This window comes from Porites lutea, chromosome 3, assembly GCF_958299795.1.
Source record: "Porites lutea chromosome 3, jaPorLute2.1, whole genome shotgun sequence".
In the NCBI taxonomy this organism is placed as follows: domain Eukaryota; kingdom Metazoa; phylum Cnidaria; class Anthozoa; order Scleractinia; family Poritidae; genus Porites; species Porites lutea.
In genome coordinates, this window is record NC_133203.1 from 5596461 (window position 1) to 5619938 (window position 23478).

The following is a 23478-nucleotide window of genomic DNA, read 5'->3' on the forward strand; positions in this document are numbered from 1 at the left end:
TGTTATGTGTTCACCTACCTGGAAAACACATATCCCTAGTGTTATGTGTTGCCCCACCTGGAAAACACATATCCCCAGTGATTCGAGTTCCCCTACCTGGAAAACACATATCCCTAGTGATTTGAGTTCCCGTACCTGGGAAACGCATATCCCTAGTGTTATGTGTTCCCCCACCTGGAAAACACATAGAACTAGTGATTTGTGTTCCCCCACCTGGGAAACACAGATCCCTAGTGTTATGTCTTCCCCCACCTGGGAAACACATATCCCTAGTGTTATGTGTTCCCTCACCTTGAAAACACATATAAGTAGTGATTTGAGTTCCCCCACCTAGGAAACACATATTATTAGTGTTATGTGTTCCCCCACCTGGGAAACACATATCCCTAGTGTTATGTGTCCCCCCACCTGGAAAACACATATCCCTACTGACTTGAGTTCCCCTACCTGGGAAACACATATCCCTAGTGTTATGTGTTCCCCCACCTGGAAAACACATATCCCTAGTGATTTGAGTTCCCCTACCTGGGAAACACATAAAACTAGAGATTTGAGTTCCGCTACTTGAGAAACACATATCCCTAGTGTTATGTGTTCACCTACCTGGAAAACACATATCCCTTGTGTTATGTGTTCCCCACCTGGGAAACACATATCCCTAATGTTATGTGTTCCCCCACCTGGGAAACACATATCCCTAGTGTTATGTGTTCCCCCACCTGGAAACGAATATCCCTAGTGATTTGAGTTCCCCTACCTGGGAAACACATATCTCTAGTGTTATGTGTTCCCCCACCTGGGAAACACATATCCCTAATGTTATGTGTTCCCCCACCTGGGAAACACATATCCCTAGTGTTATGTGTTCCCCCACCTGGAAAACACATATCCCTAGTGTTATGTGTTCCCCCACCTTGAAAACACATATAACTAGTGATTTGAGTTCCCCCACCTAGGAAACACATATTATTAGTGTTATGTGTTCCCCCACCTGGAAAACACATATATTCCTACTGACTTGAGTTCCCCTACCTGGGAAACACATATCCCTAGTGTTATGTGTTCCCCCACCTGGGAAACACATATCCCTACTGACTTGAGTTCCCCTACCTGGGAAACACATATCCCCAGTGACTTGAGTTCCCCTACCTGGGAAACACATATCCCTAGTGTTATATGTTCCCCCACCTAGGAAACACATATCCCTAGAGTTATGTGTTCCCCCACCTGGGGAACACATATCCCTAATGTTATGTGTTCCCCCACCTGGGAAACACATATCCCTAGTGTTATGTGTTCCCCCACCTGGAAAACACATATCTTTAGTGATTTGAGTTCCCCTACCTGGGAAAAACATATCCCTAGTGATTTGAGTTCCCCCACCTGGGAAACACATATCCCTAGTGTTACGTGTTCCCCCACCTGGAAAACACATATCCCTAGTGTTATGTGTTTCCCCACCTGGAAAACACATATCCCTAGTGACTTGAGTTCCCCTACCCGGGAAACACATATCCCTAGTGTTCTGTGTTCCCCCACCTGGGAAACACATATCTCTAGGGTTATGTGTTCCCCAGCTGGGAAACACATATCCCTAGTGATTTGAGTTCAGCCACCTGAGAAACACATATCCCTAGTGTTATGTGTTCCCCAACCTGAAAAAAACATATCCCTAGTGATTTGAGTTCCCTCAACTGGGAAACACGTATCCCTAGTGTTATGTGTTCCCCCACCCGGAAAACACATATGCCTAGTGACTTGAGTTCCCTACCTGGGAAACACACATCCCTAGTGTTATGTGTTCCCCCACCTGGAAAACACATATGCCTAGTGACTTGAGTTCCCTACCTGGGAAACAGATATCTCTAGTGTTATGTGTTCCCCCACCTGGGAAACACATATTCCTAGTGTTATGTGTTCCCCCATCTGGAAAACACATACATTACAACTTCACGCCGATTTAAGTGTGTACCCCCAAATTTTGGGGTTATCAAGTATTCATATATTCAGGCTATTGTTCTTGCCATTGTCGATTACCTTCCGAAGAATCCACGAGCGGAATTCCTTTGATTTAGGTGCGATATGTCTGTTTTGTTTCGAATTTTGTTGCTTGATTGACTTTTTAATCCCCATTGTTACCTGATGAGTTTTAAATTTACCCATTAAAATACTCGGACTTGCCTGTTAAATTTGCTGCAGTCTGTGGGAACTCTTACAAGTCTTTTATGCATGGCGGACAACTCTGGTTGCATAACGTATTTTCGGTCACGCACCGTATTACAAAGGAAACAAGCCTAATAAATTTGAAGTTGATAAAAGCTTATAAATACCTGGTCTCCAATAGTATTTTTTTATTAAATACTCTCTTTCCTTGAAAATAATTTGGCGTTTAAAGAATTGCTGCGGAGGTTATTTATTAGAACGTTTTATTCATTCAGTAGCTCTGCAATCAAGAGCGAACAACTCTTTTCAAAATGTAAACAACGCAAGCGGTGAATGCATTTAACGGGATGACACAGTTTTATTAGAGTGTAATTTCACTTTTTTGGACGTTTTCGCTTGCCTTTCAGTTTTTTTTGTTGAACAAAACCTGGCGTTTCAGTTACGTGACTGCAGGCCCCGAAATAACCGCGTATTGTCAGTGAGACAGGAAATATCTAAAATCAAAACAAGAGCTGTAATCGACAGATCAAAACTTGCGGAGTTCATAATTCCTCGAAATAATTTTGTAGAAACGCTTGTATAGTTTCATTGCTCTGGAGAAATGAATAACTGTTATGATTGAATGAATGGATAACTCTCGGCCGGATTTTATTAAGCGATGGGCGAGAAAAAATGCTTCAGCGGCTTGCTTTGTACTTCGAAACCTCGACAAGAAAAAAAAATCCAATCTCGGTCCACAGTGGTCGAAATTTCTCGCTCAAGATCTCTTTTTGAAGCTCTCAAAATTCTCCTTTTTGAAAAATACGTGTCCAAGTCGAAGAAGTTTTGCGAAAGACTTATCCATAAACTTCTACCGCAATATGTGCGATAATTTTCTGCAGTTTTATTGACACACTTAGAACAAAAGGATACCTTTAAAACTTCGCGGCCCTGGCCAGCTTAATTAAGCCATTGTTCAATTCCTTTGAATTCGCTTCTGAGTCTTCCGCCATAAAATCTCACCTTCTTTGAACCGAGTCAAAACGAGTACTCTCGAAGGGAAAGTCCGGAGAAATAAATTGAGCCTTCAGGGTACAAAATCCAGCGGTTATGCCCATTTCTGAAATACACACTTAAATCGGCGTGAAGTTGTAATGTATCCCTAATGTTATGTCTTCCCCCACCTGAGAAACACATATCCCTAGTGTTATGTGTTCCCCTACCTTGGGAACAGATATCCCTACTGCTTTGAGTTCCCCTACCTGGGAAACACATATCTCTAGTGTTATGTCTTCCCCCAACTGGGAAACACATATCCCTAGGGTTATGTGTTCCCCTACCTGGAAAACACATATCCCTAGTGATTTGTGTTCCCCTACCTGGGAAACACATATTCCTAGTGTTATGTGTTCCCCCCTGTGGGAAACACATATCCCTTGTGTTATGTGTTTCCCCACCTGAAAAACACATATAACTAGTGATTTGAGTTTCCCTACCTGGGAAACACATATCCCTAGTGATTTGAGTTCCCCCACCTGGAAAACACATAGTCCTAGTGTTATGTGTTCCCCCACCTGGGAAACACATATCCGTAGTGTTATGTTCCCCCACCTGGGAAACACATATCCCTAGTGTTATGTGTTCCTCCACCTGGGAAACACATATCCCTAGTGTTATGTGATCCCCCGCCTGGGAAACACATATCCCTAGTGTTATGTTCCCCCACGTGGGAAACACATATCCCTAGCGTTATGTGTTTGTTTTCCTGCGAAACACATTATAGAAAACTACATGCATGTCAGCGGAAACTAGTTTTAATTTACCTGGGTGTGGCAAAACGTAGTATGTCCGATTGTCCGGGACAGGTAGAAATTTAGTTCGGACATGTAGCCTTTTGACATGACTTGTCCATGGGACAAGAACATTTTTAATTTTAGAAAAGATAAAGGAACAGTTGAAAATTGTCTTATCGAATTGTCTTATTAAATTACAGTAGAATGAAAAATCCATCTTAAAAGTCTTATACTTGATAAAATAAGGTTTAAAATTCCTTTTAACTTTGCCAGGAGCAAATTTTGGTCAGTGAAAACTATTTTTAATTGATGTGTAATTATTCCTGTAAACGATTAGTAAAAGTCAATTACAGACACGTCCCTTCTCTGTTTTTTTTTTCTGAGGGGAGAAGGTGGCTGTACACAGGCTACTATGGTCACTGCTGCATTAAATTAAGAAGTAATCACTTCAATCCATAATTTTCCATTATCATATTTATGACGAAAAGTTTTCCACTTTCTGTTGCCTAGAATAAAAAAAAATTTGGCAATTTTTTTTGCATTAGCAACATTTATCTCTTGTTGGCCAATGAGAAACCACTTGAGATTGTTTCTATCCCATCAGTACTTAGCCTGCAAGAGCATAGGGTTTTTTGGCTCAAGTTTCATGCAAAGGTGGCGGGTATTGTGAATTGGGTCTACTGCTCCTAATTACATTTTCAAGTAAATCATTCGCCTTTATGGCACATAATCCTGTAACTTTACTCACCATGAATAAGAGAACCATTGAGCCACTTGATATAGTAACTGTTGGGATACATAATCATGATCTCATTGCTAAAAATAGACATTGGAAGGAGAAGTACTGCGCCCAAGGACACTGTGAGGGTGAAATTACACAACCAAAACCTGAAATGTAATACAACATAGAATTTTAAAAATATCAGTACTCAAAAAAAGTCCTGTCCAGTAGTATCGTACAAGTATATAGAGAGGAGAAGTTGTAAACGTCATTTTGCCATGGTGGCAAATTTCTGGATGACAACAAACCAAAAACATCACTTATAGAGGGAATTTGCACTGTTCCAAACTTCATTGATCTTATTCAAATTTATTTAATATGTCAAATGTTGGCGAAATTTTCTGGGGTTAAGTCCAAAAGGAGTGTGTCTAAGTTAGAAGAAAAAGAAGGAGAATTTTGGCATTGTACACACTACTCACCTACTTCGTAAAGAGGGTGCGTGAAATTAGGAAGTTTCTCGTTGCAGTCATGCAACGATGGCTAAGAAACGAACAAAAAGCGTGATGCATGAGTGCAGAGTTCTTGTTTTGTAGATATAAACCTATTGGTTTTTTCCAGTTCTCTTTGCCGTCGCCAGCATCATTGCTTAAGTTCCCTATTGATGTGATCCAGAAATTTTGCTACCATAATTACCTATGTCACACTTCTTCTCGGGTCCAGGTAAGGAACTCTCTAATAAAATAATTAACCCTTTAAGCCCCAAGATCCACGTACAAATTCTCCAAACTAATCTCCATACATTTCTTTTTGGAATAGTTGAGGGAACTCTGTTTAAGATCAAAGCATTCTCCCTTTGTTAATCAGTTTAGTAATTCTCATAACCTTTACATTTGATGACCAGGCCCCGGTTGTTCAAACGTTGGATAGCTCTATTTACCGGATAAGTCACTATCCAGCGGATAAGTATTACAGAAATCAATTACGCTATCTGGCAGATAGTGATTTATCCAGTGGATAGCGCTATCCAACGTTTGAACAACCGGCACCTGCTGATGTTGTTAGGAGAAAATTGATTTTGGTCACTCTTGGGACCTAAAGGGTTAGCAAAGACATGAACTGCTTGCCCAAAGGACAAGCTGGATCAATTCAAGTTTTTTCGGAGCCCTGAATATATGCAGTGCAAAAAATATATTGAAATTAATTAGGGGTGTGCACCAGCAGAAACTGCTGGCCCCATTGTAATTGCCACTACATGTCTTCTCATTGGCTATTGAAGGGCTTACCGTTTGTAGATTAGTCTAGCAGATAATGCACTGCAGTGTAGCAAGCAAATTAATTACAAAGCTCGAGCACCAGACTTAACCAAGTTCATTTATTTATACATGTAATGGGCCATTTTACAGTCATGGACAGAAGCAAGGCTGAAGGTGACCTTGTTTTGATACAAACCTTCCTCCTTTGTTATGTAAATCAAGTTATTCTTATGCTAACTAGTATTTTTCAAGAACAATTTCCATAACAAAGCAAAGAAGGTTTATATCAAAACAAGGTCACCCTCAGCCTCACTTCTGCCAATAACTCAGGGCTGCAAATAACGGCCGGTCAACGCAGTGTTCTCCCTAAAATTTAGCTCAGAAGGTAAGGGACCATTTATGGACGGTAAGGCAAAATATATACTTTTCTAAGAGGGGGGGAGGGGGAGACAGTGGACTGAGGGACATGGACCCGCCCTCACTGGGAAATTTTTTATTCCCATATTTTAAGACCTATTTTACACAAATCTGCTGTCGTTATCTTTAGACAACAAGTTAAAATGTTTGATTCCAATAATTTTACTATGTCTTTAATGATCTCTTTCCAAAATGCATGTCCCTAAACAGGAAAGCTGTATACACAGTACAGAACCAAAATTATGCACGGGCAAAAAGTGGTGTAAGAAGTTGCTGCGCCGCAAGAACATGCAAGCCACCGCAAGAAGTGAAAGTACCGTGTTTTGGGGACCCTTTGTGGTTTACCCGCAAGAACTTTGAAATGTAAGAAGTCAACAATCTTCACCACAAGAACTTTGAAACGAAATAAGTCAAAAATCTTCACAGCAAGAACCTAGAAAATTTTCGCAAGCCTCAAGAAGGCGCATGAAGTTCTTTATAAGTGTTAACCTGAAATAAGGTTAATGGTGTTTGTCGCCTTTTTGTTACAACATCGTTTTGTAGCGTTGATACTAATTCACTCTGTGGCAGTAAAAGGTAAATCATGCAAGGACACATGTAAAAAGTTGCCTGAGAAGGCAAACAGCTTTCTCTGCTTTTTCTGAAAAGTGAACACTTCAGTCGTTCAGCTTTTCCAAAGTTATATAAAGCGTGTGAGGCGTTTGTTTAACGAAACGATCTGTAGTTTTGAACATCTCGATCATTTGGATCATTTCATAGTACAATACCATAGTCTCGGCAAAACAAACCAAAGGTGTTGAATTTCTGCCACAAGAAAACATGGGAATTATTTATTACTTTATTACACTAATTTGAAAGAGCCTTTAGTGAAAATATTCCTTACTTTACTTTAGTATTTTTTTTTCCAAGAGCGCTTTAAGTTGACACAGTTGCACATGCGGTCTCAAATTACACGGCTCTTTTGTGAAACATACTACGATCGTTCCCTATTTTTGAAGCCCTGCTTTTTTTATCAAAATTGTACACAGTTCCTTGCTTAAAAGGTTAGCTTTGGACAAGTTGATTTTGTATATACCGTTTCTAAATTCACCGATCATGAAACATGAAAGTAGTTTTAGTTTATCTTTTTTGTTTACACTTGTTATCTATACATTCCTGTCATTGTAAATCAGCAGGAACGAAACAGGTTTAGAGTTTTGAATGTTCAAAAATATGTGCCTAAAGTATAGATTAGTGATCCGCTGACAAATACAGGGGGCGACACAGCTATTTTGTTGTCATAATAAATTTTCACTTGTCTGCCGCAATCTTACCGCACTGAAAGAAGTTGTTGCGCTGCGGTTAGAAAATCCCACAGCAAAGAAATTCTTCCAGTTAAATTTACAACCGCACAAGAAGTTCTTACGTCTTGCTGGATTCAAGCGCAAGCGCCCTGCAAAAAGCCGCACGAAGTTGCAGCTTGCGGACGCAAAAAGAAGTTCCTGCACTCGCATGATTTTTGGGCTGTATGTTTTGTACTTAGGTGGCTATACTTTTCCATATAATTTATTCATTCATTTTCTTGTGAGGATCGGATCGGATCACAACTTGCATATTTTTTTTAAAAAATTATGTAATTTTGGCAAACCTTTAAGCAGTTGCAGGCGGTAAGAAGTGTTGCTTCAGGCGGTAAATTTCACCGGTTACTGCCTGATAAGGAGAACACTATCAACGGACAATGTCCGGCCTGATCGCAGACTTGACCAATCAAACTCCGGTCTTGCCGGTCATATTGACCGGTCATTTTTGGATAGAAACACTTTATTTTCCATACAGTTGTCGCTTAATGCTCTATAACGCTGCAATGATTTCTTTTTTCTTTGGCGTTTTTTGCTGCTTTGCACTAAACCCTTCTAAGAAAAAGAACGCTGCAATAAATTAATTTCATGTCGTCATGTCGTAATCTAACGCAACAAAGTGAATAACAGACTGAGTTGGAAAGTAACGCAATGTTGCAAGTCGCACTGTACTTTCTGCTTTGCTGTAATCAGCAATAAGACCTTCTTTGGGAATTCGAAGGAATTCAGGCAAATCAATCACAATTCTCAACAGGTCGTCCTGTGTTTCTCCGGGAATTAATGTTAGCGCATCAATTAATAATAATTTCTTTTATGTCGAACATGAATCTCGTTTGCAGATTTGATTCCAGAATGGTCTGATAAAAATTTAAGCTACTCAAGAGGGAAGGTCGTCGTCTATCACGGCGCTAGATTCTCGTTCTTGTAAACAACTTTATGCAAATTTCTGTTGACATTTGAGCCCTTCGCGATAAAATGTTGCGCGATGACCCAGATTTATTTATTGACATCTGATCATCAGCACGCTGTTTGTGGAACAAACTTCTCGCCAATACAAATCAACTTCTTTGCCGAAAATATCAGCGACGTTTCTTCTTTGAGGAAGTGACTTTCGATCACGTGCCAGGCAAGGAAAAAGATCAAGTTTCACCGATGTTCATTTCAGAACATCAACGTAAAACAAGCGTGTGCAGATTTTGTAAAATAACCCAATTTTTTTGTTGTTTTTTTTCGTAATTTCTAAAGTTTGCTGAACTGTATGTGTATTCCATTTCCTGAACCTTGGGAGTTTGAAAAGGATTTACGCTTCACTTTTTACCTCTAGAGACTTCAGACACTGCCGTGCAATGATACTCAAGGTAGAAGGTAACATTAAAACACGCGAAAACCGCAGAAAGGAACTCTACAACTTGCAAATGCATTTTTCACCAATTTGCTGTCAAAAATGTGAACATCAATGTAGTAATAACGATCTATTGCCAGCATAATTGGATATTCCTTAGGGAAAAAAAAAATTATTAGTATTCATGCATTATTTGACCGGCCAGAATTGGGGTTTGTCCGCGCTAAAAAATATTTGGGCGGTCATCATGACGGCAACCTGCTGACCGTTCTTTTCAGCCCTGATGACTGTAAAATGGCCTATTTTGTTAGTGTGAAACTTTGCACTACTCGGTCATTTTTCCATACTTTTATAATTCATACATGGAATAAAGTCTGTAACATAAACAAGACAATTGCCATCAATAACAACTTCAACAAGTGCCCTTATATTCAACTTTTAGCTACCAGTTATACTTACGATATCCTATACACAAAGGCATCTTCCTCGTCTAATGAAGGCAAATACATAAAAAATAACAAAATTTAAGGTTTTAATGATTAAAAAATGTACCAAAAATTTCAGGAAATTATAGGCTATTCCTTATTCTTGCCTACCTGAATCAAGTTCATCTCTCTTTCTCTTGTAAGTACTGATAATGACATGTGAAATACCATACAAAATAATAAACACGAGGAGGAAAATCTAAAAATGAAAAAATGAAAAAAGGACACCATCAATATTTTACCAAAAAATGTGAGAGTAAGTAATTAAACAAGGTACATGTAACTATGAAGAAGCCAATTTTGTGTTACTTCCTCCCCCATCTCTGAACACCTGAGAGGAGATATGACTACATGTCCAATGACCTGTTTATATTGGGTAAGCCAGCCCAGTAAGTAGGGCTGACTGGGCTGACCCACTTTACATTTACTACCAGTAAGCTACAATACTCGTCACAAATCTTGAAACACTTGTGTGATTTCCCCCTTCCCCAATGTTGATTTAGGTATTGCAGTCATCTCAGTGCTCCAAAATACGCATGGCTCAACATTGGGGAAGGAGAGGGGCACATTTGAGTGAGAATAAAGGTGTGAAGAGTGATTGTAAGAAATCTGTAGAAAATTTAAGACAAATGGCTTCTGTTTCAACAATTTGTGACAAGGATTGTCTTTGTGTCAGTAGGGCGTGGACGGGTAATGAAACGTATGAAGGGTAACTATTGCCACCTTCAGTGTTAACAATGTGACGAGCATTCTTGTTTTCACTGTTCTAGATGTTAAGTCGGACTAAAAATTATATAGCAGCTATGCATACTTTTGAGTATGGATGATTTAAATGTACATTTCTCCAAAACCAAAGGCGCTGCCTATGAGTACATCAGGATTGGACAAGGGGTGCATATTTCAAGACTGAAGGGGAAGAAAAAGTCAGTTCTTCAATTTCTCAGTCTTCATGTCTTAAAGCTGATTCAAGCTTTATTTGGAAAACGACAACACACAATCGCTTTGTACTTTTATTTACCAGTGAGTTTCATCGTGTTTTGAAACGAAACTCTTCTGAGTTGATTGCCATGAAACATAAGCTTAATTATACTGTTGAGGTTGACAGCAAGTTGACAACTTTATCTATTTTTTTCATTCTCAGAATAAGAGAGCGAAAGCTGGTTCGATGGCTTTTAGAAGTTGAAGTGTTTGCATGAGATGCAGCCGAGCTGCACAGTCTGAAATTATTGAAGTCTTCAACCAAACACAAACATGTAAAAGAATTAAATAGGCATTTTCTTGAATGAAAGTCATTTATAGGTATGTTTAGTTTCCCGGCACTGAAAGCTCCGGGTGTTCGTGACTGCAGTCATCAAAGTCGAGGTTGTTATTAAATCCCGCACAATTTTGTTTTGAATTCTTGTTTTCTCTGATAATAAAAAAATTATTGAAAGGACTAAAATTTTATCCCCTGGTTCTAGTGTTAATGATAATGATGACGTCTTTATTTTGGTTTCTTTCATAAGTATTGCCATTCTTTTCTTAGTTATTGCCTTCTCCCAAATTAACTTATGCCAAACCAGTAGCATGCAAGAAAGCCAGTAAAAACAAATTTGTCTTGTCGAGCGCTCGCGACCTGCAAACTTCAAACATCATTTTCAGCATTGGTGCAACCAGATAACCATGTGGTGCAAAAGTTTGACTCTGGAAAAATATATAAGCTTTCGAATGAAGTGATTTTTTTCGCCCCCTTTTTTGTCTGTTTCTCCCTTTTTGCTTTTAAACTTGGTGCGACGGCAATGTTATGCTTACCCAATTGGTTTATATACTAGACCGGAAATAAAAAGCTGACCGGATGTTAAATTTTGTGCTCATGCACAGTGCGTTTTGCCGCGGTGTTGGTTGCACTTAGGAGGATTATAACACCTCATTCATGCTTAGCAAACTCCCCCAAAGCATCTGTGGTAGTTTATGGGTCATTTATACGAAAACGATCTATACCAATAACAAAATAATATACTACAACAAAACCCTATTGACATAGGGTTTTGTCAAGGCTGAGGTAATATATGCAGGCATCAATCAAATCAACTTGTTTACATTTTAGATTATCTTGCTGTGCAACAGTGCACACCAAGGACAGTTGTGTAATGAATTGTGTGTAAATGTGTTATTATTACAATTACTGATTTAAAGTGATCTAAAATAAGAACTAATAAACTTAATTAACTCCGATCCACGTTAGTTTACCCTCTAAGCTCAAACGTGCAAATAAGTTGGTGGAAAATATGCCATAAAAAAATTAATTAGCAATGCATATTTTCGTCACCAAACGATTACCCTTTTATTGACCTTTGGCGTTTGGGCTCAATTTGTACATCAAAGAATTAAAAACATTATAAAAGACTGTTCATTGCTTACCACATATTCCCTAACTGTATCGTAAAATATCTGTTCTTCCTCGCTTCCATCGTAGTTCGTCTCCATCACTCATCCAGTTGCCAAATTGTACCGTAAAAATCGTGCCATCTTCCCATGCATCCTCAATAAATTTCGTAGCAAAAAATATCTTACTTTGAAAAGCTGTGACTCGACATAAATTCCTTTTTATCAGCTCAAATGTAGCAGGCGACAAAAGGTGTGTTCAAGTTCGAAGTTATTGCCATTCGAATCGCGGTAGGAAACTGCAGCGTGTAGACTCGGCCACCACTAAAACTCACGTGAACCGTATAAGGTTTCAAATTATTTCAAGAGGTGCACAAATCTTGAGTAATCAATAGGGGTTATTATTTTATCTTGCTGAAGTTCAAAGATCACTTCCCCTCTGTGAAATTGTCGAAATCCTGGGAGTTAAAATGACGATGGTTGTTCCTCGTTCAAATGACCAAAGACAAAATTTGTTTTGCTAGTTCCAGTCCTTCATCGAGTGCACAACTGTTGGGAATGGTACCGTGGGTGGGGTGAGGGTGGGAGAGGGGAGGAAAATGGGAGGGAAGGGTGGGGAAAGTTTAGCAGAGATGGAGTGATCGGCCCCACCCCGTCAAAAGTACTCGAACTACATGGAGGACAACATATCACTGGTTTAATTTGCACAGACGGATAAAATCTTGCATACACCATCTCAGTGCCACAAGCCTGGACTTAACCTCCACAAAACTCACTCCAAAGAGGTCACAAGATTCTTGATCATATTCAAAAGCACTTTGAGTGCTCCAAAATGTTTTATTGGTTTAATTTTTATAAAATTTTGCCCATATATCTCTTTTTCCCTAACTAAGAAATATTGACAGGGAGGTATTTTCAAATTGTGTGTGCATGAAAACAGTCATAAATAACTTAGGAAATTTGGCAGGGTGGACCCAGGCCGGGGGAGGAACCTGTGGGGACCCCTTATTTTTGGACCAAAATGAGGCCCAAACAGCTGAAAACTTATTTTTGGAGACAGAGCCCCTCCCTCATCTCAGAGTCTGGATGAATACCCCCCCCCCCCCCCCCCCAAATCCGAAAGTCTGAATCCGCCACTGTTTGGTTAGGACCTGCCTTTACATAGAGGCTTTTGGCTGGAACAAAACCCACATCCTATAAGCCAGATTTGATCTGAAGGGTGAGATCCTAGCCCTCTTTACCCTTTCAAGGCATGTGCACACATTACTTTGAATTGACAGATATTATTGCAAATATGATAATTATCAAACACCTCCAAGAAGAGACCAATCTGGGTGTGGTTGAAGTGTTCAATCACCCCTGAACACAGCTAAATAAGAGCCGTAGTGATTTTAATGTTATTGCAAGTTAGACATTGCCAATGTTAAGTGTGATGTTACATTTTTATCTGAGGTATCAATAAATTATCCCCAACCCTTTCACATCAAGCTCCTTCCAGCTCTCCAGTGCCCATATGGCTTTCACCTGCAGAGCAGGCTTATTTTTTGTCTGTTTCAGGCGAGCAAAGGCAAGTATGAAGCAGGTATGGGGCATAACAAGATCGCACTTGCCTTTGCTTGTCTGAAAAGTGCAAAAAAACATAATGCTTGTTTTGTAGCAAGCAAACTTCCATTCTTTCTCACTATGCAAAAGAAAGATAAATTAATGATTGAGGGTTAAAGACTGGATTTTTTAAGATAATTCCACAAACAGTTGTTTTACAGTATTCAACATTCAGACTAAAAGGAAATTTTTCTTGCTCGATTTTAGACGGGTCCAAGTTTTAAATTGTTGGCCTTAGTGTATTTTTTACCCACTCCCCCATCCCCTCCCCCCACCATCCATGCAATGTTTCATTCAACACAAACTTGTAGTATCCCCACGTAGGCAATATAAAACATTTTCTAACTTGAACTTAAACTTGGCTTTAATGACAAAATTGTAAGGATCAATGGCAGCAGTGCAAGTAAAAATATACTACCGTGGAATAAATTGCAAAGATAACCGAATCATGTAAGTCCTCAACAAACCCACACTCGAAAAAGTTTCACAAGTTGTTTACCTTCTTCAAGACTTCACCTTAAAGTTCCAATACAAAAATAGGATAAGGCTTAATGTTGCAAGGGTACAGAGCATATATTTAATATTAACAATAAAAATGACTATCTTACGAGGCTTATAGTATATATTGTATCCGCGTTTATGGTCACCACTCAAATGCCATAACAAGAACAGCTAAAACAATACTTAAAAGAATGGGCGCAATGCAGATTGATTATTAATTATAAGTTCCTCTCGAGTGAACCCCATTTACACGTAAGCCATAAGGTACCAACTTAAAAATATGCTGAGCATACTCATGAGATGAAACAAACGCTTTCTTAAAGAGGTAGCATTAAGTTAAATCCAAGGGAGTTAAATCATAGAACAGTAGTCTCATTTCAGAATTGGAGTAAACAGAAATAAGAAGCTCTTGTAAAAACGTTTCGAGTTACATGCATGCTATACGATTGAACGTACATGTATGTATACAGGTATATAACATAACATAACAGGCAGACGTGTATATTGTATCTCGAGTAACAATGTCCGTGTTTCTGATAGTATCCCCTGTAGTAGATTATACTGGAAGCTATCTCTCATTCGCTTGACTTTTTCGGCGATTTCTTTGGGCTTGGAGCGGTTGTTTTCTTCACAGAACCTTTCGGTCGTCCACGAGGTCGTTTCGGGCCTGTCGGTTTAGGAGGGGCGTCCTTCTTTTTTGTGGAACCCTTGGGTCGGCCTCGTCCTCTTTTCACAACGGGATCTCCAGACTCTCCTTCGGCTGGAGCGGGTTTTTCCTTAGGGGGACGACCACGCTTCTTTGGGCTCGCGCTCACGACTTCTTCCACGTCTGGCATTCTGATCGAACGTTCTTTTCCAAAATCTATTAGGGAAGCGTGAGATAAGACAAAAAAATTACGATAGGAAAAAAATAAATCACATCAACAGGTACAAGATTTTTAAAATATTTTTAAGAAGAATTGTTGAATCTAACTTGAAATCCGCCTCGAGATAAATGGCGCGAAATTGATCACGCAAACAAATTTGCAACAAATGTTGCAAGAATAATGAAAAATGTTGCAAATAAATCAACTTTCTGGAAGCAAAATGATAGCAAAGGATAAATACCTTACCAGATTTAACCGCGCGCACCTGAGCACTGCAGAATGAAAGACCGTCGGTAAAACAGAAATGCAAACAATCAACAATCAAAGGAACGGAAGCGAAGCGAAACGACGCTAACCAAGACGCGCAACAAAACTCCCATCTTGCATTGCGCGCTTGAAGTCCTCGAAAGTAATCTTGTGACCAGCGGATTGCGCGCTAAAAACCAAGATGGCGGTTACAGGATTCGCATGTCCTTTTGCACGCCTTCTTTCTTGCAAGCATATAGTTTCTCGAAATCTTATTCGTAGTGTTAGAATATGTGAACGAGTCTGCAGCCGCTATTCATATCATAGTATTTCTTTGCTGTCATCTTGCCATGTTGCAGCACGATCTCTTTCTAGCTCGTCCTTCGTGAAGCGCACAAATTCCAGAAATAGTATAATTTTCTTCGCCTCTTCACAAGCATTGTTTCAGCATGATCGTAGGTTAGTAGACTCTCGTGAGCAGAATGCTCTCCATCCTTAATGTAATTCAGAATTGTTGCAGACGGTGTGGCTGTTTTAAAGGGATTGTTATTGTGAAATTATTTAAGTTAAGGTATTATGTAATAGTTAACTCATTGACATTATTTGCCCTCTTTCGTGATATTGTACCACCTAAATTACGGTCAACAGTATGTGCCAGCTGTATTTTAAAATACACCACATTAAAAAAATTGTAACAACAGAGTATTTCTTTCCTAAGGCTAGGAGGGGATTCCCCTCTTTAAGGGAGGCACATCTCTTTATCATATTGCTGGGCAGGGTATGGTGTTTTTCATCTCTATCCTGAATGGCATGTGAAATTTTAAACAACCTCATCTTAAACAGAGTCTCTTGTAGAACTTGAGTTCAGATTTCCCCTTGGAGAAGTAGGTCTAAAATTTGATTTACTTCAGGCAACTGCATGGCTGTCTAAATTTACCTTTCTTCATGTAAATTACTTGCCCACGCCCTTATCCATAGTTTCTTGGAGGACTGCAAAATTTACTCATCCCAGACAACCAAACAGGACTGTTTTCAAATCCTGTGATCTGGTCATAATAATGTATTATTCCAGTACTTACATGTAAAGTGCATAAAATCACAAAATGTTTTTTTTATGAATACCATGCAATGCACTAAAATCTATTTTTCCTTATTTTCTTTTAGCAGATATTGTTCAACCAATCCTCAGGTTGAACAATCTGAAAGTGATCCACAGCTTTTAACAAAATCACATTTATTACACCTTTGTGAAACAATAAAAAAGGTAACAATAATGTATGCATAAATTTTAATAAGTGGGGATCTACACATGTAGGATTGTTACAAATTTTGACCCCACCTTCCCCCCACCCCCACCCCACCAGCACCCAAAAAAAGAAAAGAAATTGGAGTTGCTTCAACAGGATAGACCTATTCGGCTAACTCAATGTTGTACCCAATTCAAACCCTTTGGGAATAAAACGTTTTGTTTCAGCAATTTCCATATCATTTAAATGTGAATGCCACATTATAATGCAAATACAATACACAAAGAATCTTATCCCCGGGAGATTTGAATTGGGTACAACATTGAGTTAGCCGAATAGGTCTATTTGAGCCCACAGCTTCTGTATTAGCATTGCATGTAGTGTTCTACCAATTGAGCTATGAAGACCCATACATTTGGAGCAGGCCAATTTGTTGAGTTCATCTTAACATGCAAAAGAAATGACATGCTTATGATGATGTGGACTGTAAAGACAGAAATTATAGATAGTAATTAATCATATAATTAACATCAACAGAAAGAAATATAAACCTGTTAGGTTCCTTTGCCAAGCTGAATAAATTTCTCCTCAATCAGCCATTAATAATATGTATTATTATTATGATAAGCTTCTAATTTCTTCACAGTGGTTACTGGAGAGCAACCCTTCCTTCCTACCCCAAAATAAATTTTATTGATTAATAAATCCCTTAGTAGAGCCATATGAAGAAACTCTTCATCTCCAAAAATTATATTCACTAAGGAGTTGTTGAGCCAGTCAGCCAGGCTTTTGAGGGATTTGTGAACAGAGTAGAGAGGGAAGCACTACTACAGGGGTGGATCTAGGGGGAGGGTGCAGGGGGTGCGCACCCCCCCCCCCCCGAGATGACCTGCGGTTTTCTAATACAACTGGTGTTCTGCAAAAAAAAAAAACTATGTGGTGTATTGGTGTTGAAGTAGAGCAAGAGACGAGTGCATCCCCTCCTAAAAAAAATCCTGGATCCGCCCTGTACTAAATACATTTAAGTAGTGAATTTACAGGTCTTAGAAGTAAATTTATTGTAGCATTGGCTTTGAGAATGTTGCTGAAATATATTAAAATTTTGCCCTTTAGGAACTGAACACTTCCATAAGACCACTTAGAGATGTAAGCCATTACTACTTCGATGGACAGGGGAAATATATTAGACCAATGATTGTATTACTAACAGCTGGAGCATGTAACAATCACACTTGTAATTCAAGGTTTGTGTAAATCTGGGGGTTGGAGGGCTGAAGGGTGTGGTTTTTGACCCCTTTTGGTCTGAAATTGGGTACAGATTTTAACCATTTGTGTGTTAAATGGGGAAAAGTTTGCTTTGTAGCAAAATTAAGTAATTAAGTAAGTAAGTTTAGGTCTGAAATAGGGTAGAAAAAAATCACATTTTGATATTGCAAAGAGAAATTTGATGCTGATATGTCTTAGGCTTTAAGGATTAAAGGTTAACCCGTTTGCCCCTGAACCACCCATGCAGATCCATGTCCCTTCTACCACTTGTGATGCCATCAGATTTAATGGTTAAGGACAACTAACTTGTACAGAGTAAAATGACCTTTCAAACCATACCAGAATGAGCACAATTCAGTGGAGAACCCCAGAGAAAAAAACATACAAAAAACCATGTAACATTGACCTGAACATTTCCATGAAAATCTTGTTCCACCATCGACCTACCTTTTCTTTCATTTTATATTTCTAAGATCCAAAAAAATTTCCTGAACACTTTTTTCAACTTCACAAACTTCAAAATTTTATGTCTGGATCAAAAAGCTGTGAAGTGTATCCCCTGTAGACGGCTTTGTGGTATGTTTTAGCTCTTTATAGCAAGACAGTGACCAGAAAACTGCTCAGCTAGCTTCAAAATGCATTCTTCAGTAACATTTCCAGGGGCAAATGGGTGAAATATGAGTGCACAGTTATTAATATAGAGATTAAGAATCATGTTTATGGCTTAACTAACAGCAAACGTCATGTGCATGCAAGGTGACAATTTTCCATTTTAGGAAATGAGCGGATAAAAACTTTCTGAGACAATTCACACACATGTATGGATGAACTGGCAAAAATCTACTGATTTCTGTGCTGACAAAGTAAATGTTAAACAGCAGATTAGGGCAAAACTTGCTCACGTGGTACAAATATTGATGTTTGTCATTTGCCGTGAAAGTAATTCTAAATCTCCCTAATAATATCGTATTTACCGGTATTCAATTTTTTAGGACCATACTACCTTCCCAAGAAACTGTTGTCATGGTATCAGAGATGATCCACACTGCCAGCTTAGTTCATGACGATGTTATAGATGGTGCCGATACAAGGCGGGGCAAGACATCTGTGAATAAGATGTTTGGAGAAAAGATGTCTGTCTTAGCAGGGGATTACATTCTTTCTTGTGCTTCCCAGGCACTGGCTCGGCTTGGAAACGCTGAAGTTGTCGAATTGTTAGCTAAAGTTGTAGATGATCTTATCAAAGGTTATTAAATCTGTGCTGTATTTCCTAAAATAATAACCCCCCAGTATTAACCCCAGGACTGAAATTTTGCTAATAGATTAGAAATAAATACAGTGTATTACAGATGGTATTTTACAGACCTGACCGAAAAACATGTTCACAAGGTTGTGCTCTAAGAAAAGTTGAAGGGAGCCTAAGGCTCTGGACCTCTGGAATCCAGGGTGACCAGTATATGATTTCTGTGAAAACAGCTAAGATTTGCTGGTCGCCCATGGGGCCACCCAGCAGTGTTAGAGAATAGTCTTCTTACACATTCAGTCACTTTCTGTGTTTTATATTTTTGTCAACTGGTGATGTTGTTTTCTTGTTTAACATGGGCATGATAAATCAGATGAGGAGGCTGTTTTCAGAATTTAGCTTGTGTCTCCTCAGTTTTAAGCCATTTTTAGATTATTATTAATGTCAAAAAAAAAAACTTTTTGGAGTGAAGCCTTTTTGTTGTTTATTAACTACAGTGATCACACGTTTTAAGTCTCAAACATGTGATGGAGGAACATTTTACTGGATTAGATAAACAGAATATTTATGTTTGTTGCAGGAGAGTTTATGCAGTTGGGATCTAAAGAACACCCAGATGAGAGGTTTAACCATTACTTAGAGAAAACATACAAGAAGACGGCCAGTTTAATAGCTTGTTGTTGTAAAGCGGTAAGTCTTCAGACATTAATGTACTCTAGTAGGAACTGTGAGTTTAAAATGTTTATTCTAAATCCCTCCTATTAAAATATAGTTTACTTGTACGCTAATTCATGGTTCCAAATGGAAAATGCCTTGAAATTGTAATAACCTGATTCTAAAAGTGGTCGAAAGTCACTCAATCAAAAGGGAGGGGTTTTAGAGGGTGACTTTGAACCATGTTATCAGGCTAGCCATTGTAGTGTTTCAAAGATTTTTAAAACAACAACATTGACTTTATTATATTGAACAGGTATAATTACATCAACATGGGGAATTTATAGGAAACCCTTATGGGCTTTTACAAGATTCCTCTTATTTGAAGTACACTTTAGTGTAACTTAACGGATTTTATACATTTTTAGGTTTCTGTATTTGGTGGTTGTAGCCCTGAAATTCAAGAAATAGCCTATCAATATGGAAAAAATATAGGAATGGCTTTTCAGGTATGTTTGCTGCATTTTAAGATCATTAATTAAGGTGTAACATTTGTAAGTCCTAACTTCACGTCACTTGTTTATCCTTTTTCTTCCAGAATCAATTGTGAGACAGACTGTAAATAAAACTCTATAGTATGACCATTGAAATGAAACTTTTTCAGCAGTAATTTTTTTTGGTACCGTTTGGATAATTTAGAATTTTGCTGAATCTTGCAGATTTTTAAATCGTTTAGTTTATAAGGATAAAATGGAATGTGTTTCTCCTTCCCCCTTACCCCATTGGAGGTTTATAATAATACTGGTTTTAACATTCCCACCTTTCTGGAAATCCCAGGCAGTTTTGGTTTATACTTTCCTGAAACAGGAAAAAAGTTGTCATTGATAATAATTTTTTCATCCAATTATTTCAAGTCGTTATTACTCCCTCAGTTACGTCGTTGTTGAGAGGAGAAAACGACTCGAAAAAATGGGATGAATTTGAGGCTAAATAATTTTATTACAAATTGTTCTTTTTGGCATTATTTTAGGTTGTAGATGATATTCTAGACTTTATATCAACTGACGTGGAAATGGGAAAACCAACAGCCACAGATTTGCAACTTGGGCTGGCAACAGCTCCCGTGTTATTTGCTTGTGAACAGGTGAAGGAAAATGTTAAGAAAATTGTCAAACCAAAGGCATACCCCTGCAGTTTTTTCTTTATGGTTGTCCTTTAATAACGAGAATATGAATAAATGTCAGTGCATTTTAGAACATGGTGTAGAGTCAAACAGGGTCTATTACTTTAGACAGAATTTAAATGATGATAATTAAAGAAAAGATATTGAGCTTCACATCCCACTGCCTTAAAATAACAGTAATGGGTAGTATGGGTCCTGGTTGTTCAAACGTTGGATAGTGCTATCTACCAGATAAAAATCTATCCAGTGGATAATGCAATGGGTTTCCCTAAGACCTTATCTATTCGATTAACTGCCCTGGGCGCTTATTAAATTTTTGGACTTTCAGAGTGGGCGCTCATTCAAAGTGGGCACTTATATAATTTTCACCATTTTCGGCAAGTTGAATAAGTTTATTTAGTAACAATAATTGGTAATAATAAAATGCGAAGATGTAACAAAGCAAGGTTTCTGTGAAATATGCTGAACAAAACTTTGTCTTCAAGCAAGTCTCTTATAAGTATGTATTCAAGGTTTTTTGGGTGGGAAGGAAAAGGGGGTGCGGTGGGGTGGGCGCTTATTCAAGGCTTGGCGCTTATTAACTTTTTCTGCCTTTAGGATGAATGCTTATTTGAGGTGGATGCTAATTCGAGGTTTGGCGCTTATTTGAATAAATATGGTACTTTTCTGCTGGATAATGGTTTATCCAGTGGATAGCATTTTCCACCTTTTGAACAATCAAGGTCACACATTTTTGCATTTAGTGCAGGCAAGCAAAGTTAAATGTGAGGCGAGGGGTGAACAAGACACACCTTGTCCTTCACCCTCTAGCTTCACACATCTCTCACAATCAATTCTTGCCCGTGCTTTCCTTTGCTTGTCTAAAGAGAAACAGTGATATAACCTGTTCTGCAGGCTACACAGTAAGTACTAGCCATAAATATAAACCTCTCTCAGAAAAAATTTCTTACATCAATAAGGCCCCTCCCTCAAGAACAAGGCGGCAGATTGTATAACAACTCATACTCAGTCTTATGCTGTCGTTAGCATGCTAACTTAACTCATTTCGTGTACTTTTTTCATTACAGTTCCCTGATCTTAATGCTCTTATTATGCGGAGATTTAAAGGACCCAATGATGTAGAGGAAGCTCGACAAGCAGTGTATAAGGTAAATATTGCCAGAATTAAAAGGGTACCCCTTAGTTTTCATATTTTGTCATTCACTTACTATAGGTTGACAGGATTTAGAGAAGCTCATTGCCCTGCTCTAAATATCCATTGTACATGGAAAAAGGCCCCTTTGATCATGAGATCAAGTGACATGACACATGGATGAAAACCTCGTGTTATGAGGGTGAAGTAGCATACATTCAGTCCAGCACAAAGCATGCGTGGATTACTTTGTTTCCCCTTATATTGTGCTCTGTTTTTGTGCCCTGCTTTCTTTCTGGAATAGGTAATGCATATTATGAGAATATCATGGAGAAAAGACAGGCAAAAGCCTCATGGCCCGAGCTTACATATAATACGAGGGGTTTCTTTTAGCCTAGTGGGGCATGTTTTCCTCTATTTGACATGATTTATAGGCACAGTTGTTCCCATAACTGATGTCAAATTATTGTGCGCCACCAAAGTTGTTTTGAACATCATTTGTCACGAGTGTCATGATATCTGGTTTAATAGTAATTTTTCACGTGGGTCAGTCACTTTTTTAATATTGCTTTTTTTTTCAGAGTGATGGTATAGCCCGCTCCTATACATTGGCAAGCCAGTACGCTAAGGAAGCAGTGAGACAAATCAACAAGTTGTCTCCATCTCCTCACAGAGATGCCCTGGTTAAAATCACACAGGAAGTCTTAAAACGAAGAAAGTAGATCCCTTCAACGTCTACCACTGCCGCCACTGGGGGGGGGGGGGGGGGGGGGGGTACTCAACAGATGTTTACACGGGGAGGCTCCTCCCCAGAGTTCTTACCTCTTACCCTTTTATATACCATTTTTTCACGATAATGGTACCCGTTTAGTATACTTTCTATTGACAAATGGTACCCCTTTCACATACCTTTTAACTGCTGTAAATGCACTGTCTGTTAAAAAGGAATCAATCACAGGTATAGAACGTTTTCTCGACTTTTAAAGCCGTAACATTCATCTGTTATCCCTTTTGGAGCCTTTTACAGACCCAAATGACAGATTTCCCTTGCCTTTAATATACTTCAACGAGTGGGATCCCTTACCCCTTTCGAGCAGGGCCTCCCCGTATAGGCCATCATAGAGAGTACCCCCCCCCCCCCCTTAGGGACTGCCGCAAGCCTCTCTGTACCCCTCTCTTTGGTCTTGAAAACGTACCACACGAAAAGAGTTAATAAACAAGTCACCCTCCCTTTGATAACTACTTTACTTGTGATTTTACTATCAAACTCGCTAACGGGATACCTACCTCGCGCCACAGTCTTATAGTTTCTTCAGTTGAGTGTGGACATCCTCCTGGAATAAATCTTTCTGAACTCCTCGATAAACATGATTTTTCACGTAGGACATTGTCGGGTACGCCTGTCATTTTCTGTAAAATAAATTGTAATTTATTAAAAAGTGTCGTTAAATTTTAATAAACAATAATATGAAGTTTAAGTTGTTTCATGTCCAACGGAATTAAAATCACAGAAAATGAAAGGTTTTTGGTATTGCACAACTCATTCGATTTAACACATGATGTCTCAACTAATTTATCGAGAATTTCACGTGATACAGAAGGGGCCAGGGCTGTGCATTAAATAGAATACAACGTGGTTGTGTATCCGCACATACAAGCAAAAGTGAACCGAAAAAACGCCTCC

General features: G+C 38.8%; 2 protein-coding genes and 1 long non-coding RNA gene across 3 annotated transcripts in view; 1 reads left to right on the forward strand and 2 right to left on the reverse strand.

The window, feature by feature from the left end:
- The window catches only part of LOC140930274 (limb region 1 protein homolog), a 37473-nt gene extending 25108 nt beyond the window's left edge, over positions 1-12365 (reverse strand). Inside the window, exons 1-4 of the mRNA XM_073379951.1 lie at positions 11891-12365; positions 9602-9689; positions 9465-9495; positions 4684-4823 (exon numbers count right to left, since the gene is read on the reverse strand). Coding sequence (XP_073236052.1) covers positions 4684-4823; positions 9465-9495; positions 9602-9689; positions 11891-11956 — 325 coding nt within the window. The 5' untranslated portion in view covers positions 11957-12365. The remainder of the gene's footprint in view (positions 1-4683; positions 4824-9464; positions 9496-9601; positions 9690-11890) is intronic.
- Positions 12366-13934: 1569 nt separating this feature from the next.
- LOC140930289 (uncharacterized) lies at positions 13935-15181 on the reverse strand. Its single transcript, XR_012164834.1, has 2 exons — positions 15070-15181; positions 13935-14819 (listed from the first exon to the last, which is right to left on the reverse strand). It is a non-coding gene; the product is annotated as an uncharacterized lncRNA (long non-coding RNA).
- Positions 15182-15252: 71 nt separating this feature from the next.
- LOC140930286 (all trans-polyprenyl-diphosphate synthase PDSS1-like) lies at positions 15253-22551 on the forward strand. Its single transcript, XM_073379968.1, has 9 exons — positions 15253-15528; positions 16237-16333; positions 17430-17560; positions 18575-18828; positions 19406-19515; positions 19908-19988; positions 20510-20623; positions 21730-21810; positions 22376-22551. Exons 1-9 carry the CDS (start codon positions 15272-15274, stop codon positions 22514-22516), a joined length of 1266 nt encoding a protein of 421 aa, XP_073236069.1. The 5' UTR covers positions 15253-15271; the 3' UTR covers positions 22517-22551.
- Positions 22552-23478: the final 927 nt, after the last annotated feature.

Bases quoted from the DNA above. Each gene is read 5' to 3' on its own strand.
- LOC140930286 (XM_073379968.1), top strand. From the start codon at position 15,272: ATGGCGGTTACAGGATTCGCATGTCCTTTTGCACGCCTTCTTTCTTGC. The intron at 19,516-19,907 runs GTAAGTCTTCAG...ATACATTTTTAG, and splicing joins TAGCTTGTTGTTGTAAAGCG to GTTTCTGTATTTGGTGGTTG. The intron at 21,811-22,375 runs GTAAATATTGCC...TTTTTTTTTCAG, and splicing joins CTCGACAAGCAGTGTATAAG to AGTGATGGTATAGCCCGCTC.